The sequence below is a fragment of the Notechis scutatus genome, chromosome 8, assembly GCF_049901735.1.
Source record: "Notechis scutatus isolate UNSWTSFEM ecotype Mainland chromosome 8, rNotScu1.2, whole genome shotgun sequence".
NCBI lineage: Eukaryota > Metazoa > Chordata > Lepidosauria > Squamata > Elapidae > Notechis > Notechis scutatus.
Genome location: NC_142016.1, coordinates 26,419,395 through 26,435,379, shown reverse-complemented (window position 1 = coordinate 26,435,379; position 15,985 = coordinate 26,419,395). Strand labels below are relative to the sequence as shown.

The following is a 15,985-nucleotide window of genomic DNA, read 5'->3' as shown; positions in this document are numbered from 1 at the left end:
TCGGCACGTGCCGAAAACTCTCACGCAACGCACACCCAGGCCCTTTCTCACCTCCTTCAGAGTCACACGGATTTGCCCGCTGCCATCTCGATCCAACGACTTGAAGGCCCCTAAAAGGAGAAAGGCGGGGGTTGGGAAATTTGCCAGCTAGGCTGGAAGGGGGAGGGGGAGTCAAGAGCGGGCTTAGTCTCGAGTCCTTGCGTGGCCGCAAGAGGCCTGAACAGGACCACTCCCAGAAGATCCATCTGGTCGTTCCCAGGGGAAGCAGAGGAGTCCTTGTCATAGAGGCAGAGAACAACAAAGTTGCTGGCATGCGCTATTTATGCGTGGCTCTGGCTGCTTGCGCCCAGCACACCCAGGGAGGAATCAGGCAGAGCAGCCGAAGAGAGGCACATCCTCTTCCCCGCCTTCAGCGGTGTGGCACGCTAACTTCCATAATCCCCTGCCCACCACCAAAGCCCACCCTGGTTGGAGATTCAGGCTGCTGAAAGCAGAGCAGAACTAAGATACTGGCCAGAATAACAGCGTTGGATTTTCTTTTTAACACCTTGAGCCCCAAAACTTGAGAATAGAATAGAGCTGGAAGGGACTTTGGAGGTCTTCTAGTCCAACCCCTTGCTCAAGCAGGAAAACCTAAACCATCTCAGATAAGTGGCTGTCTAGTCTCTTCTTAAAAGCCTCCAGTGATGGGAGAGACCCACGACTTCTGGTGGCAAGTGGTTCCGCTGGTTAATTGTTCTCGCTGTCAGGAAATTCTCTCCTTGGCGAATTTCCACCCATTGCTTCTTGTCCTGCCTTTGGGGGTCTTTGGAGAATAAGTTGACCCCCGTTTTCTTTGGGGCAGCCCCCCAAATACTGGGATACTGCTATCATGCCGCCCTCAAGTCCTTCGGGTCGGGTTACAGCACAGAGTTTAGGAGCTAACCGTGTCAAGGCTTTGACTCACGAGGTTGGATTCTTAAAACTTAGAACACGGAATAACAGAGTTGGAAGGGACCCTGGAGGTCATCTAATCCAGCCCCGTGCTCAAGGAGGAGACCCTACATCATTTCAGACAAAACGGTCATCCAATCTCTTCTTAAAAACCTCCAAGGATGGAGCACCAATGATTCAGCACGGGGTTGGATTAGATGACCTCCAAGGTCCCTTCCAACTTCTGAAGACAAGCCATGCCACTGGTTAATTATTCTCACAATTAAAGAAATTCCTCCTTAGTTCCTGGTTGCTTCTCTCCTTGATGAGTTTTCCATCCCTTGTTTCTTGTCCTGACTTCGGGGGTCTTTGGAGAATAGCTTGACCCCCACCCACCCCTCTTCTTTGGGGCAGCCCCTCCAATATTGGAACACGGTTGTTCTAAGTGGCCCCCCCTGGCTGGGGAAGTCTTGGGTGAGGCTGGCCAGCCGTGGGGCAGGATGCCGAGACCCCAGTTGGGGGAGAAGCTGCCCTGGTGGCATCTGAGCTAGGGTCCCCTTTGGCCCCACGGAGGAAGAGAAGAAGGGACGCAGCCAGGGCACCAATGGGCACCGCTGCCCCAGTCACTTACGGAACATGGCATCCAGGCGCACCAGGCAGCTGATGAAGTTGTCAAAATCCATGTTCCCGTTCTCGTCTGAGTACCTGCGCACAATCATGGCGTAGAGCTGTTGGTTGAGATGAAAGCCTGGAGAACAATGGGGGTAGGTGGAGAGAAGGAAGCATAAGAAGCTGGGATTTATTTATAGATAACCCTTGACTTGGAACAGATTAACAGAGTTGGAAGGGACCTCGGAGGACATCTAGTCCAACCCCCTGCCCAAGCGGGAGACCTCACACCATTTCTGACAGATGGCAGTCCAACCTCTTCTTGAAAGCCTCCAGGGATGACTTATGACCACAATCTATTCTATTCTATATTCTATTCTATTATTATTCTATTCTATGCTGTATTCTATTCTATACTCTATATTCCATTCCATTCCATTCCATATTTTTTTCTATTCCATTTTATTCTATATTCTATTCTATACACTATACTCTCCAAACTTGGCAACTTTAAGACTTGTAGACTTCAACTCTCAGAACTCCTCAGCCAGCAGGTGCTGAATTCTGGGAGTTGAATTCCACAAGTCTTAAAGTTGCCAAGTTTGGGGACCCCTGCTCTGTACTCTATACTTCTATTCTATTCTATTCTATTCTATTCTATTCTATTCTATTCTATATTCTATTCTATTCCTTTTCCATATTCTATTCTATTCTATTCTATTCTATTCTATTCTATTCCATTCCATTCCACTCCACTCCACTCTAATTCTATTCTATTCTATTCTATTCTATATTCTATTCTATTCCTTTTCCATATTCTATTCTATTCTATTTATTCTATTCTATTCTATTCCACTCTATTCTATTCCATTCCATTCCATTCTTGTTTTATTCTTATTCTACTCTATTATATTCCATTCTATTATTGCTTTTCTATTCTATTCTGTTCTACTTTATTCTATTCCATTCCATTCCATTCCATTCCATTCCATTCTATTCTATTCTATTTTCTCCATATCCTATCCTATCCTATCCATTTTAAGAACTGGAATGGGACCTTGGTTTTCTGGCACCTTCAGGTGGAAGAATTGGCACCTGATTCTGGTCGTGCTGCTCACCTGCGGCCTCAAAGGCTCCTGGTAGTTCACTGCTGCCAATGGTGCCGGATCGGTCCGCATCGTATTGCTTGTAGATGCACTGAGGGCGAGAAGGGAAGATGATGAGACGCAGGTCAGCTCCTGGCCAGGAGGCGAGAAGGGTCCTTGGGCCAGCGAGACCCGAGGGCCGGAGCCTGACCGTCCCCCAAGAAAGGAAAGCAAATTCGCTACCTGCCATTTCTTGACGTTGTTCCAGAGATACTTGAATTCCTCAAAGCCCAACTTGCCCGTGGTGTCGCTCTGCAGGGAGCATCGTCAAGGAAAACAGAAGGATGGAGAAGCCCTGGGAGGATTTTCTGGACCAGGAAAATGTTTTCCAGATACAGGGATTCTGCCCCATATCACAGCCACACTGGCTGGGAACGATAAAGAGTTGTAAACTGGGATCAGGCAGTCAGGCTAGAAACCAGGAGATGGCGACTTCTAGTCCCACCTGAGGCATGAAAGCCAACTGGGTGACTTTGGGCCAATCACCAGGAGACGGGGAGTTCTAGTGTTACTTCAGGCCTGAAAGCCAGCTAGGTGGCTTTGGGCCTATCCCTCCCTCTCAGCCCAGTCCACCTCACAGGGTTGTTGTTATGGAGCAAACAGGAGGAGGAAGGAGTATTAGATATGTTCACCGCCTCGAGTTATTTATAAAAATAATAAAGGTGGGGTCAAAAAAAACATCTCACCCTGAATGGGTGCGCCAGACCGGGGAAGGCTGAGTCAGGCCCACAGAGAGCCAGACCTCCAGAAAATCGAGGGGAAGAGGGAAGGCTTTTGGGGGGGTAGGAGAAGGTGGGCCCCTGGGCTCCAGAAGTGAACCAGATTTTGAGTATCAACCACCTTCCGAAGTCGACGGTGGTCTCCCATCAGCTTGGCCACATTCCACCCTTCAGAGGGTTCCTCCTACCTTAGATTTTATTTATTTATTTTTTATTTATGTAAGAATTTATAGGGCCACAAAGCTCACCCTCAGTGATTCCAGGTGGTTTATGGAGATTAAACATCTTATATAAAAAAAAAACAGTAAAAAGTAACAATCCCAATTGCATGTTGTTTTTTTTTGGCAGGAAAACAACAAGGGAAAAGAGGAAGAGAAGGAAGTAAAAAAAAGGGAAGGAGAGAGACAGGGGTCTCCCCAACCCACTGGTCCAGCCCCTCTAAGAAGCCCCCTCCCCCAGCACCGGGCCAACCGCAAAAGGTTACGTCCATCACGGCCACCATGGAACGACAGGTGTCAATCCCAAACCCATCAGTCTTCAAATCCGGATCTGAAAAAGAGAGAAAATTGGCTGGGACTTGTGAGCTTTCTCTCTGGGGGAAGAAGAATCGGCTGGAATTAGGGGAGCAACCATGATTTGCCTTCTTGGGGGGCTTGAGTATTTTATTTTCCCTGGTCCTTGCAGCTGTAGATGGGGTGGGGGCTGCCGCAGAAGAGGGTATTTGTAGCTCAGGGTTGAACTGTGGGGTCCTTGGTGGTCTCTGAGCTTGGAAGTTTTCATGCAGACGTTTCATCACCCAGCTAGGTAACATCATCAGTGCTAGAAGGGAGGGGTTTTGCAGGGAGGGGGAGGAGGACTGTGGGGTCCTTGGCACTCTCTGAGCTTGGCAGTTTCTTTGCAGAAACTATTTCATGACCCAACTAGGTAACATTATCAATGCTAGTAGGGAGAGGAGGAGGACAGCTGCGGGGTCCTTGGTGCTCTCTGAGCTTGGTTACTTCCTTGCAGACGTTTCATCACCCAACTAGTTCACCATCAGTGTTACGGGGAGTGAAGTTTGCAGAAAAGAGGAGGACGGTGACTGGTGCTCTCTGAGCTTGATGGTTTTCTTGCAACGCTGATGATGTTACCTAGTTTGGTAATGAAACTGCTTTCATTCTCGGAACTGAAACTCCTGATGTAAAACTTGGGAGGGAGGTGGCAAGACACCCCCCCCAAAAAGCTCTTGAGTCTCTGGGGATCCCCTGAAAAGGAGTTTTCTACTTACGTCTCGTCACTACTTTGTTCATGATGTTCATCAGCTCCGTGGCGCTGACTTCCATGTCCTGCAAAACGAGAAGGCTGGCTTAGAAGGAGCAGGATCTTCTGAAAAGGAGGGGTCGGAATAGGGGATCGTGACCACCATCTTGCCTTTTTTGACCTTTTCCACAGCATGCCCTGATCAGGAGGACAAGGGGCTTTTTTTAAAAAAAAAAAAGCCAAGGATCCGAGTTATGGGTTGAGCGACCTAACAAAAGGACATCGGTCTGAGATCTACTATGTGTCAAGCCCGAAATTGACATATGTGTAGCCATTTTATTTAGCCTTATTATATATTCCTTTTCTTTCTTTCTCTTTGCTGGTTATGGGGTGGAGGAAGAAGGGTTTCGGGCTTGCCACATTCCTAAGGTGGGAGGAGTGGATAGAGAAAGTTGTTTAGGCTAGGTGGTTCTTCTTCCCGTGGGAACGAAAGCTGACCCTGCTGAGGCCTGGAGGTGGAGATTGACGACACCAGACTAACGTTGATTTACTTCTATTGGGGAATGTGACTTTTGGGGGCTGTTTCTAACTTCCAATATTACATGGTGTAATTCTGGGTTGTGTCAGATCCAGAATTACAACAGACTTTGCCGATTTGATGCTTTTACCTAAATAAAAAAAAAAATCATTATGGAAGACAGACTTTGCTCTTTTTTTAAAAAATGGATTTCATCACTTGGAAACCTGACACTATGATTTCAAAGCAGGTAGATCCAAAGAAGGAAGAAAAAAAACCTTAAATTTTAATAAATCCCACTTTCTTTACTTTTTTAGGAAATTTCCAAGAATAGCTTTTTTAGGCAAGCTTTTGAATTGTGACTTTTGCTGTACTTTCCAAATAGTCCTTCACTTATGAGCCACAATGGAGCCCCCAATTTCCATCGCTAAGCCCCCCCCTCCCCCCCTTATACTCACTTCCCCGGCCAGTTGGGTGAAGAGTCTTCGGAACTGCCGGACTTCCTCGCTCTCGTTGGCTTCGATGTTGGAAAAATGGCTACGAGGGGGCTGGGGAAGAAGAAAGGAGGGGAGAGACCCCCGTTAAAAGAGGAGGGCAGGAAACCCCAGATAAGCTGCAATGGGTCAGGCTCTGAGCTCGGCTGTTTTCCTGTCGACCTCTCATTGCCAATGACATCCGTGCCTGGGGGAGTGAAGGTTGCCCGGTGCTTTAAATATAGTAGCTTGCCCTGTCAGTCTTGGCTGGGAAGGGAGCCTTCTTCCTTGACACCTTGCTGAATAAAAATATATTTTTTTTTCTCTGATTGTTCAACTGGATGTTACTTGCTGGGGTGATAAGATAAGAGGCAGTAGAGTCTGCAGCTGCATAGAAGGGACTTCCCTCATTTATTGGGTTCACTGGGAGGGGTTGGGGAAGGGGAAGGGAAGGAGGAGAAGAGAAAAGGAAAGGAAAGGAAGGGAAGGGAAGGGAAGGGAAGGGAGAGACTTCCTGTAACAAGTTGGAAATTTTGCTTCCTGGTTTTTGTTTGCAAAAAGCAAACAAATATCATCAATGAAGGAAGGAAGGAAGGAAGGAAGGAAGGAAGGAAGGAAGGAAGGAAGGAAGGAAGGAAGGAAGGAAGGAAGGAAGGAAGGAAGGAAGGAAGGAAGGAGCCAAGTCAAATAAAAACAGATCCCTTCAACCAGACAAGAAGAGCTGAAGGGGCTTACCGGAGGCTCTGGGTTATACTGGGCTGCTGCGTCACTGGCAGGCAGGAAGGCATGAAAGATAAAAACAGAATTTCAGAGAACTCTCCCCTCATGGAAGCTTTACACTCCCGGCACACATTTGTACACAAACAGGCTACGCAGAACGGCCACAACCTCCCTTCCCTCAAACAAAGCTGTTCAGGGTATTATTTATTTATATTATTCTTCCCAGAGAGTCCAAATCCGGGACGAGACGCTTCACTCTGTGGTAACAGGTGTGTCCGCGTGATGGGAAAACACACGATTATACAAGCACACACACACCCCAACGTTACTTTTAAAAACCTGAGCAGAGCCCTAGTGTAAAAGAAGTGGCCAGTAACCAAAGGAATAAGTCAGCACCTCCGTACAGGATGCTCTCCGCTCAATTTGAGGAGGGATGCAGACGGACGATCTGCCTAAAAGGCAGTAGGAAAATTCTTGGAGTTGACTCAGGGGGGCAGGCAAAGGAAGGCGTGAGAACACGGCAACACACAAGCCTGGTCTGTTTCTCCCTCTTGGTTGCCTGTCTGCTGGCAGGCGGACGATCTGCTGGAGTTAAAACCACAGACGGGCTCCCCAGACATGGCCTAAGCTGGTAACTTAACCACGGTTAATGAAAAGGCTGCAGCAGAAGAGAAAAAGCTGGGCAAGACCAGGTGCCAGGAGGCAGGATGGAATATGAAATCCCAGCCCTGTTCCTGGAAAAGTTTGATCCAGTGGGGAAGGCATCAGGCTAGGTGCTGGGAGTTCTAGTCCCACCTGCATGAAAGCCTGCCTGGATGACTTTGGGCCAATCACCAGAAGACTGTGAGTTCTAGTTCCACCTCAGCCATGAACGCTGATTGGGTGGCTTTGGGCCAATCACCAGAAGATTATTAGTTCTAGTTCCACCTCAGCCATGAAAGCTGATTGGGTGGCTTTGGGCCAATCACCAGAAGATTATTAGTTCTAGTTCCACCTCAGCCATGAAAGCTGATTGGGTGGCTTTGGGCCAATCACCAGAAGATGATTAGTTCTAGTTCCACCTCAGCCATGAAAGCTGATTGGGTGGCTTTGGGCCAATCACCAGGCGACAGTGAGTCCTAGTTCTGCCTTAATCATGAACGCTGATTGGGTGGCTTTGGGCCAATCACCAGGTGACAGTGAGTTCTAGTTCCACCTCAACCATGAACGCTGATTGGGTGACTTTGGACCAATCACCAGGTGACAGTGAGTTCTAGTTCCACCTCAACCATGAACGCTGATTGGGTGATATTGGACCAATCACCAGGTGACAGTGAGTCCTAGTTCTGCCTTAATCATGAACGCTGATTGGGTGGCTTTGGGCCAATCACTAGGCGACAGTGAGTCCTAGTTCTGCCTTAATCATGAACGCTGTGATTGGGTGGCTTTGGGCCAATCACCAGGAGACTGTGAGTTCTAGTTCCACCTCAACCATGAATGCTGATTGGGTGGCTTTGGGCCAATCACCAGGTGACAGTGAGTTCTAGTTCCACCTCAACCATGAATGCTGATTGGGTGGCTTTGGGCCAATCACCAGAAGATTATTAGTTCTAGTTCCACCTCAGCCATGAAAGCTGATTGGGTGACTTTGGACCAATCACCAGGCGACAGTGAGTCCTAGTTCTGCCTTAGGCATGAAAGCCAGCTGGGAGGCTTTGGGCCAGTCCCTCTTCTCTCAGCCCACCCCATGGGAAGAACAGCAGGAGGAAGGAGTGTCATGTATATTCACCACCCTGAGTTACTTATAAATAATAAAGGAGGGATTAAAATCAAATACATAAATAAATATTGCATGGAAAACCCTGGGAGGGTGCAACTGTCGGGCGCTCGGAAAGAGACTTTGCTCCCCAAAACCCATCTTCCAACCAGCCCTGCTGCTCTTTTCAATAACTGAGGGTGAAATAGAACCGTACAGAAATGTACTTAGAAAACTGAAAGAAGAAAAGCAACTTTCTCTAATTCAGCGCTTCTCAGTCTCCGCCACTTTAAGCTGGGTGGACTTCACCAGCTAAGGAATTCTGGGAGTTGAAGTCCATCCATCTTAAAATGACAGAGGAAATACTGCTCTACGGTAACTGATCGAGCAATCAGAGACAATCCCAGACCACTTCCTGTTGTAGCAGTTTTTTGCAGGAAATTATCACGTGGGAACAGGCGTTCAGGAAACAGGGGGGTCCTGCAAACCAGCATTTTCTTCTGCCTGAAATTCCCTGCCTTCCCCTCTGTTCAAGCACCAAGAACAGAAGGAAATCCCAGCACCCCCCCCAGATTGCTTCTTTTAATGCCAATCCGTTATCTCCCACCACCACCTTTTGTGCAACTGGGGATTTCAGCCATCCGGAAATGCTGACCTGAATTTCAACTCAGCGTTCTTGGTTATTGGATGGCAGCTGCCTTGTTTTTGTTGCAAGGCTAAAAAAACCGGTTTGGCCGTAAACAAAAACCCAGCAGAAGTTTCTCGTAACTGGGATCACCCTGGGTGTCGTCCCATGGCAATAGACCCAGATGCAAAAAAAAAAAAAAAAAGGAAGCACCTTTGCATAATTTACTCAGCTTCGTTTCCCAGCCCTGTTTCCTGAGAGGCACTGAAGTCAAAAGTGGAGAGGGTGAAATAAGCGGGGAGTGTGATTTAGGGCAAGGGGGATGCAAGGCGATTTAAGGTGTGTGTGCAAGGGGTTTGCAAGTTGGCAAGTGTTGGGCAAGGGGTCTGCAAGGTGACGGGTGGAGGGGAGGGCAGGGAGTTTGCAAAGTGACCTGTCAATGAATACTTCAGCTTCAACCATAACAACACAAGAGCAAACAATAGATACAAACTCAAGGTTAATCGCACCAAACTTGATGGCAGGAAATACGACTTCAGCAACAGAGTGGTCAATGTCTGGAATCCTCTACCTGACTCTGTGGTTCCTTCCCCAAACCCCAAAAACTTTAACCTTAGACTGTCTACTATTGACCTCACCCCTTTCCTAAGAGGCCTGTAGGGGGCATGCATAAGCGCACCAACGTGCCTACCGTCCCTGTCCTATTGTTTCTTTTATTTTTCTTTTATTTTTCTTATATGTACCCATTTCATGTATTCACAACTATGTATACACTTATACTTATTATCTTGTAAACAATTGACAAATCAAATAAATAAATAAAAAATAAAATGTGGTGGGCAAGGGGTCTGCAAACCCAAACTCCAACCCATCATCCTGGTCCTTCACCCCCCTCTTAAGCCACGGCTAATTCCAAAAGCAGAGAACAGAACTGGAGATCTGGTGACTCCTAAGTTACTTTCCTTTGTCAGGGGAAAAACCTGATTGTGAGCATACCTGCACTCAGCCGCTCCCCAAACTTTACTGTGCTAGAAGAGGGGGTCCCCATTATTTTCCCCTTACACCTTTCCATAAAAGATTAAATTAAGGTGCGGGTCGAATACAGGTAAGCCTCCACTTCTGGTACAGAAATCAGGCTGCGTGTGAATCTGGCTGGGATGCAACCTTCCCAATTTCAGCTTTCTCCGCATGTTGAGATACACAGAGCTGGGCGCATAAAGGGAAGAATTAAAGATGCTCATATTGGCACAAAGAACCCGAAATGCAACATCTCATAATGCAAGTTGCTAGACCATAAGGTTCTGTGTTTATTTTTAAGCTTAAGCCCCCATGTTTGCAACACCTTTATGTAGCATATCACCGAAAAGAAAGTGCCAACTATGATTTAGGAAACTTCCCTTCTTGGAGGCGTGGAAAGTACTTCAGACTCACCAAACGCAACCAGGAAAATAACAAATCCTTATCGTTCTAATATAAAATACAAGTGCAATAATATAATGCTAAATATTTCCCCTTTTATTGTACATCTCCCAGAGTCTCTCTGTGAGTGAGATGGGTAATCTCCAAAAAACCAAAATAAATAATAAATAAAATAAAGTAAAATAATTTAGAAAGACAGCATACTCACCTGATGGCACTGATGACTCCGCCCAGAATTTTCATGGCTCCTCCTCCTTGGCCGCCCCCACCCCCTCCCCCACCTAAAAATCCTCCGATGACATTTCCAATATTGATATTTCCGCCACCTCCGCCGCCGCCGCCTCCGAGGAAGTTTTTGACAAGGAACATTTTCAGGAAGGGCTAAGAAATAGGATTTAATGCAGGGGACCTGTTGAGAGAGAGGGGGGAGAGAGAAAAAGAGAGAGGAAAGAGAAAGAGAGAGAAAAAGAAAACAGAGAGGAGGGAGGAGAGAGAGAGAGAGAGGAGAGATGAGAAAAGGGAGAGAGAGAGAGAAAGAGAGAGAGAGAGAAAAAGAGAGAGAGAGATAAAGAGAGAGAGAGAAGAGAGAGGAGGGAGAGAGGGAAGGGAGAGAGAGAGAGACAGATACAGAGAGAAAGAGAGAGAGAGAAAGAGAGAGAGGAGAGAAAGAGAGGAGGGAGAGAGAGAAAGAGAGAGAGAGAGAGAGAGAAGATATGGTAAATTATCATAGTTTTAATATGGTGCAGTACACCTGGAGTTTTTGCCTAACTACTGTGTATTTTAATTCTGTATAGTTACTTATTTGCAAGTTGAAGGAAAGAAAAACAGAGAGAAAACAATACGCAAAGCAAAACCATTTTTTAAAAAAGAAATAGAAAACATGGTGTTTTTAGAGCAGACTGTCGTCTCCTGTGGAAACAGAGGGCAACAAAAGAGTTACTACTGCGTGGCAAGACCGTCAGCTCATAAATTTTACAGAGAAATGAATAATATTTATCCAAGAAAGAAAAGCTCCAGAAAGAAAGGAGCAGGAGAGTCAATGGCTGTGCAGAGTCCCCTGCGAAAAAGAGGAAAGCTTTTAAAATATGTCAGATCTTTAACATTTTGATGATTCATGACGAAAGATTCTTCTTGTTTCTGATGAAAAAAAATGAGTCAGTGCCTCTTGGAGGAAGTGGCCACAACTCCCGAAAGGCTCTTTCGTCCAAAGAGTTAAACGGGGGGAAAATAATAATTCCTCCAAGTTGTCAAAATGTCTCAAAGTTGCCAAAACTGAGACCCTGCTTTAATGTGTAAAAGCTACACGGAAATTCCTCCCTTGCCACAATGAATCCGCCTCCTTCCCTTCATGCATCAGAGGCAAAATCTCACTTTTAATTCTTGGATACACTTTTCATTCTTGGATACACTAGCTAGCTAACAATTAAACCTCCCGCATTTAGGAGAAAAAAAGGACTGGCTTCCCATGTCAATCACTGGTGGTCCTGGACTTACGACCGGTGGCATAGCGACCGTTCAAAGTTACGACTAACCCCCCCACGCCCACCCCAGATTTGAAGTTCTCACAGCTGCCTATCCCACCCGACGGACCTGTGACCAGCATTTCGGGCCCACGTTTTATATTAGAATAGAATAGAGTAGCAGAGTTGGAAGGGACCTTGGAGGTCTTCTAGTCCAACCCCCTGCTTAGGCAGGAAACCCTAGACCATTTTACATCCTGCAGTCATATGATTTACGATGTTTTGAATGAGGACCCGCCTTTACTTCCCGTTTGCAGGAAAAACACCCCCTCCCGTGAACAAGCCGTTTGCTTAATGACCGGGAGGTTCACTTTACGACCGCTGCAAAATAAGGTGGCAAAATTGCCCAGGGTCATGTGACAAATCGCTTAACAGCCAGCACTATTCATTCGTTCGTTCGTTCGTTCATTCCTTGGACAATTCATTTCATCTAGAGTCAAATTACAACCGTAATTGCGGTCGTAAGTCAAGGACTACCCATATGGGGCAGAGAACCAACTGGTCACCATCAAGTGGACTGAAATCAAAGCAGAATTTATTTTTTAAATAAAGCCATCAACAACAATCTACTAGCAGAGAGAAAGATTTTGTCCAAATCTACCACCTCCAAATGATGTAGTATGGATTCCTGGACTGAGTAAGGGGTCAGACTATAAGGTCTCTTGGATCCCTTCCAGCTCAGCCCTTCAGATATATTCCCCAGGCAGTTCCCTCCCCTTGAGAAGGCTGGACTCCACTCACCAGGCTCTCTGCCAAGAAATGAGGGCTCCCCCTCCCCCAAGACTCAGTTTCCCCTCCCAGCCCTTCCTGGATCCCCCCCACCCATCAGATGGGTGTGGCAGGGAAAAAATCACTATACAAAAGAACCATACCCCCTTCAGGTACTAAACAAATAAAGCTGTCATATAACTGGACTTGCAAGCCAGGGTTTACTTATAGTTTACTCAATCCACACAGCGCCCTCGGTTTGCATCCAAGCGTGGAGTACCTGCACCATCCGGTTTGCACAATATACAGAAAAAAAGGAGAACTGGTTTAACTTGAGAGTTGTTTAATGGGCCATGCAAACTCAGTCACTAGGATCACCGGAGAAGCGACATCCAATAAACCAGTGTCTGTCAACCTTGGTGGCTTTAAGATGTAATAAAAATAAATAAAATAAAAATAAAATTCTGGGAGTTGAAGTCCACCCGTCTTAAAGTTTCCAAGGTTGAGAAACACGGAAATAAAGAGAATTTCACACTAGGTCGGTTACCAACCTGTTAAGACACGAAAAAGATTGTGTAGTTCGACACCATTTCAAACCAAGCCTTCGTTACGCACCAAAGAATGCAGCGTGCGGCGACTTTTCTGAGTTGTGGACTTCAACTCCCAGAATTCCCCAGGGAGACTTGCAATTCCCAGAAGTCCCCTTGATGGCCCGGGGAATTCTGGGAGTTGAAGTCCCCCGCTTTGAAACTTGGCAAGGGAGATGCAGACTGGGAAGGAAGCCCAAGCAAGCAATCCTCTCGCAGAACGGCAAGGCACCAACTCCACCAGGGGTGCAACGGTTTGCGCTCATGGGTCTTGGAGTCCCTGCAGGGAGCCCAATTGGGGGTCACCCACTTTGGCCTCTATGGGGGCCGGCTGTCATTTGCCATGGCCATCTTCTCTCCATTTCACTGGTCCTAGTGTAGATCTAAGCTAGGACTATAGTGGCTCCTTGGAAGAAGTTGAACTACAACTCCCATCACTCCTGCCCGCTGGCTGTGGCTGATGGGAGTGGGGAAGTCCAAACAAATGAAGGATTGTTAGGGGGGAACCCAGTGTAGATCTAAGCAAGGACCGTGGTGGATCCTTGGAAGAGGTTGGACTACGACATCCATCACTCCTGGCTGTGGCTGATGGGAGTGGGGAGTCCAAAGAAGTGAAGGAGTCCAAGTTAAGGGGAAGAGAAGAAGGAGACACCTGAAACGGGGGTTCCCAGCCTGGTACTCTTCAGGTCCCCCTGGCTGGGCCTGATGGGACCCGAAGTCCAACAGCTGCGTGCGAGGCACCCGGCTCCCTCTGCGCCCCCAAATAAGGCGAGGCGAGCGATCGGGAGCAGAGCGGAAGAGGCTCCAGGAGATCCAAAGAGCCAGAGGACCCTAACCAGGAGGGATCTAGGGGAGATCCCCTCCGCTTAGGGCGCAGGAGAAGCGATCCACGATTGATCCCGGGGAGCGGAGCGCTCTGGAACTGGTCCCAGAAGGCCAGGCCGGAGTCGGCCAGAGCAGGAAGCCGATCTCCTCCCGCGGTCCGGCGAGCGGATCCCAGGAATCCAGCGGGATCCAGCGCAGAGGGGGGAAAAGACCCGCGAGCCCCCAACTCCCGAGAAGCCTCCCCGGCCCCCCGCCGGCTTACCTTGGCCGCCAAAGGCTCCTCGGGGCAAGTTGTCCGGCGGGCGGTGGATCTCCGGCGGGATCTACCACGCCCGGACGACTCACTGCAGCGGATCAGCCGGGGGAGCCCGCGGGGTCCTAGCGCCTCCTGGCCTGCAAGCCAGCCTGCTTTTGCAAGCGGGCGCCCTCCGGAGGCTCTCCGCGGCTTCCTCCCCGACTGTCCCGGACATCATTGCGGGGGGGGGGGGGCCGTGGCCGACCCAGACTCGGCCCGAAACGGACTGCAAAGCGGCGCGGTGGAACCAGAGTAGGACCAGCCCTGGGCCTAATGCATTTCTGTCATGACTGAATTAATTAGACCTAATGAATAGGGGGCACATGGACTCCAATTCCCAGAATCCCTCGGCCTGATGGAACCCCCTCTCCAAGCTCACTAGCAGGCTGGCAGGGGATTCTGGGAGTTGGAGTCCACCCACCCTGGGCCTAATGCATTTCTTTCATGACTGAATTAGACCTAATGAATAGGGGGCACATGGGAGCAGTCTTCCATTATTTGGGGGGGCTGCCCCCAAAGAGGAGGGGGGATTTCAACTTCTTTTCCAAAGCACCAGAAAAGCAGAAGCGACAGAGGGAAACTAACCAAGGAGAGAAACAGAAGGGGGGGAAGAAGGGTTGCCATTAAAGCCAAGGGCGCTCCTGAGCAGGTGCAGAGCGCCGCAAAGGCGGAGGTGGCTGCTTAGACCAGGGTTTCTCAAACTGCGTGACTTGGAGAGGGGTGGTGGACTCCAACTCCCAGAACCCCCAGCCAGCCTGCTAATAAACTTGGGAGAGGGATGGACTCCATCTCCCAGAATCCCCCAGCCAGCCTGCTAATAAACTTGGGAGAGGGATGGACTCCAACTCCCAGAATCCCCCAACCAGCCTGCTAATAAACTTGGGAGAGGGATGGACTCCATCTCCCAGAATCCCCCAGCCAGCCTGCTAATAAACTTGGGAGAGGGATGGACTCCAACTCCCAGAATCCCCCAACCAGCCTGCTAATAAACTTGGGAGAGGGATGGACTCCAACTCCCAGAATCCCCCAGCCAGCCTGCTAATAAACTTGGGAGAGGGATGGACTCCATCTCCCAGAATCCCCAGCCAGCCTGCTAATAAACTTGGGAGAGGGATGGACTCCATCTCCCAGAATCCCCCAGCCAGCCTGCTAATAAACTTGGGAGAGGGATGGACTCCAACTCCCAGAATCCCCAACCAGCCTGCTAATAAACTTGGGAGAGGGATGGACTCCAACTCCCAGAACCCCAGCCAGCCTGCTAATAAACTTGGGAGAGGGATGGACTCCAACTCCCAGAACCCCAGCCAGCCTGCTAATAAACTTGGGAGAGGGATGGACTCCATCTCCCAGAATCCCCAGCCAGCCTGCTAATAAACTTGGGAGAGGGATGGACTCCAACTCCCAGAATCCCCCAACCAGCCTGCTAATAAACTTGGGAGAGGGATGGACTCCAACTCCCAGAACCCCCAGCCAGCCTGCTAATAAACTTGGGAGAGGGATGGACTCCAACTCCCAGAACCCCCAGCCAGCCTGCTAATAAACTTGGGAGAGGATGGACTCCAACTCCCAGAATCCCCCAGCCAGCCTGCTAATAAACTTGGGAGAGGGATGGACTCCAACTCCCAGAATCCCCCAGCCAGCCTGCTAATAAACTTGGGAGAGGGATGGACTCAACTCCCAGAATCCCCCAGCCAGCCTGCTAATAAACTTGGGAGAGGGATGGACTCCAACTCCCAGAATCCCCCAGCCAGCCTGCTAATAAACTTGGGAGAGGGATGGACTCCAACTCCCAGAATCCCCAGCCAGCCTGCTAATAAACTTGGGAGAGGGATGGACTCCAACTCCCAGAATCCCCCAGCCAGCCTGCTAATAAACTTGGGAGAGGGATGGACTCCAACTCCCAGAACCCCCAGCCAGCCTGCCAGTGAGCCTGGAGA

The 15,985-nt window shown here is 48.7% G+C and overlaps 1 protein-coding gene across 3 annotated transcripts in view; it reads right to left on the bottom strand.

Moving 5' to 3' along the window:
* Window positions 1–14,109, bottom strand: part of CAPNS1 (calpain small subunit 1) — a 186,504-nt gene extending 172,395 nt beyond the window's left edge. For all 3 annotated transcript variants that reach the window (XR_015750395.1, XR_015750396.1, XM_087970296.1), the window contains exons 1-10: window positions 14,016–14,109; window positions 10,322–10,522; window positions 6,350–6,383; window positions 5,600–5,689; window positions 4,653–4,710; window positions 3,870–3,934; window positions 2,850–2,918; window positions 2,640–2,718; window positions 1,544–1,660; window positions 52–110 (exon numbers count right to left, since the gene is read on the bottom strand). Coding sequence is in view for 1 of the 3 variants with exons in the window: in XM_087970296.1 (XP_087826422.1) it covers window positions 52–110; window positions 1,544–1,660; window positions 2,640–2,718; window positions 2,850–2,918; window positions 3,870–3,934; window positions 4,653–4,710; window positions 5,600–5,689; window positions 6,350–6,383; window positions 10,322–10,482 (732 nt within the window). In the remaining 2 variants the exon portion in view is untranslated. The remainder of the gene's footprint in view (window positions 1–51; window positions 111–1,543; window positions 1,661–2,639; window positions 2,719–2,849; window positions 2,919–3,869; window positions 3,935–4,652; window positions 4,711–5,599; window positions 5,690–6,349; window positions 6,384–10,321; window positions 10,523–14,015) is intronic.
* Between the last annotated feature and the right edge of the window lie 1,876 nt (window positions 14,110–15,985).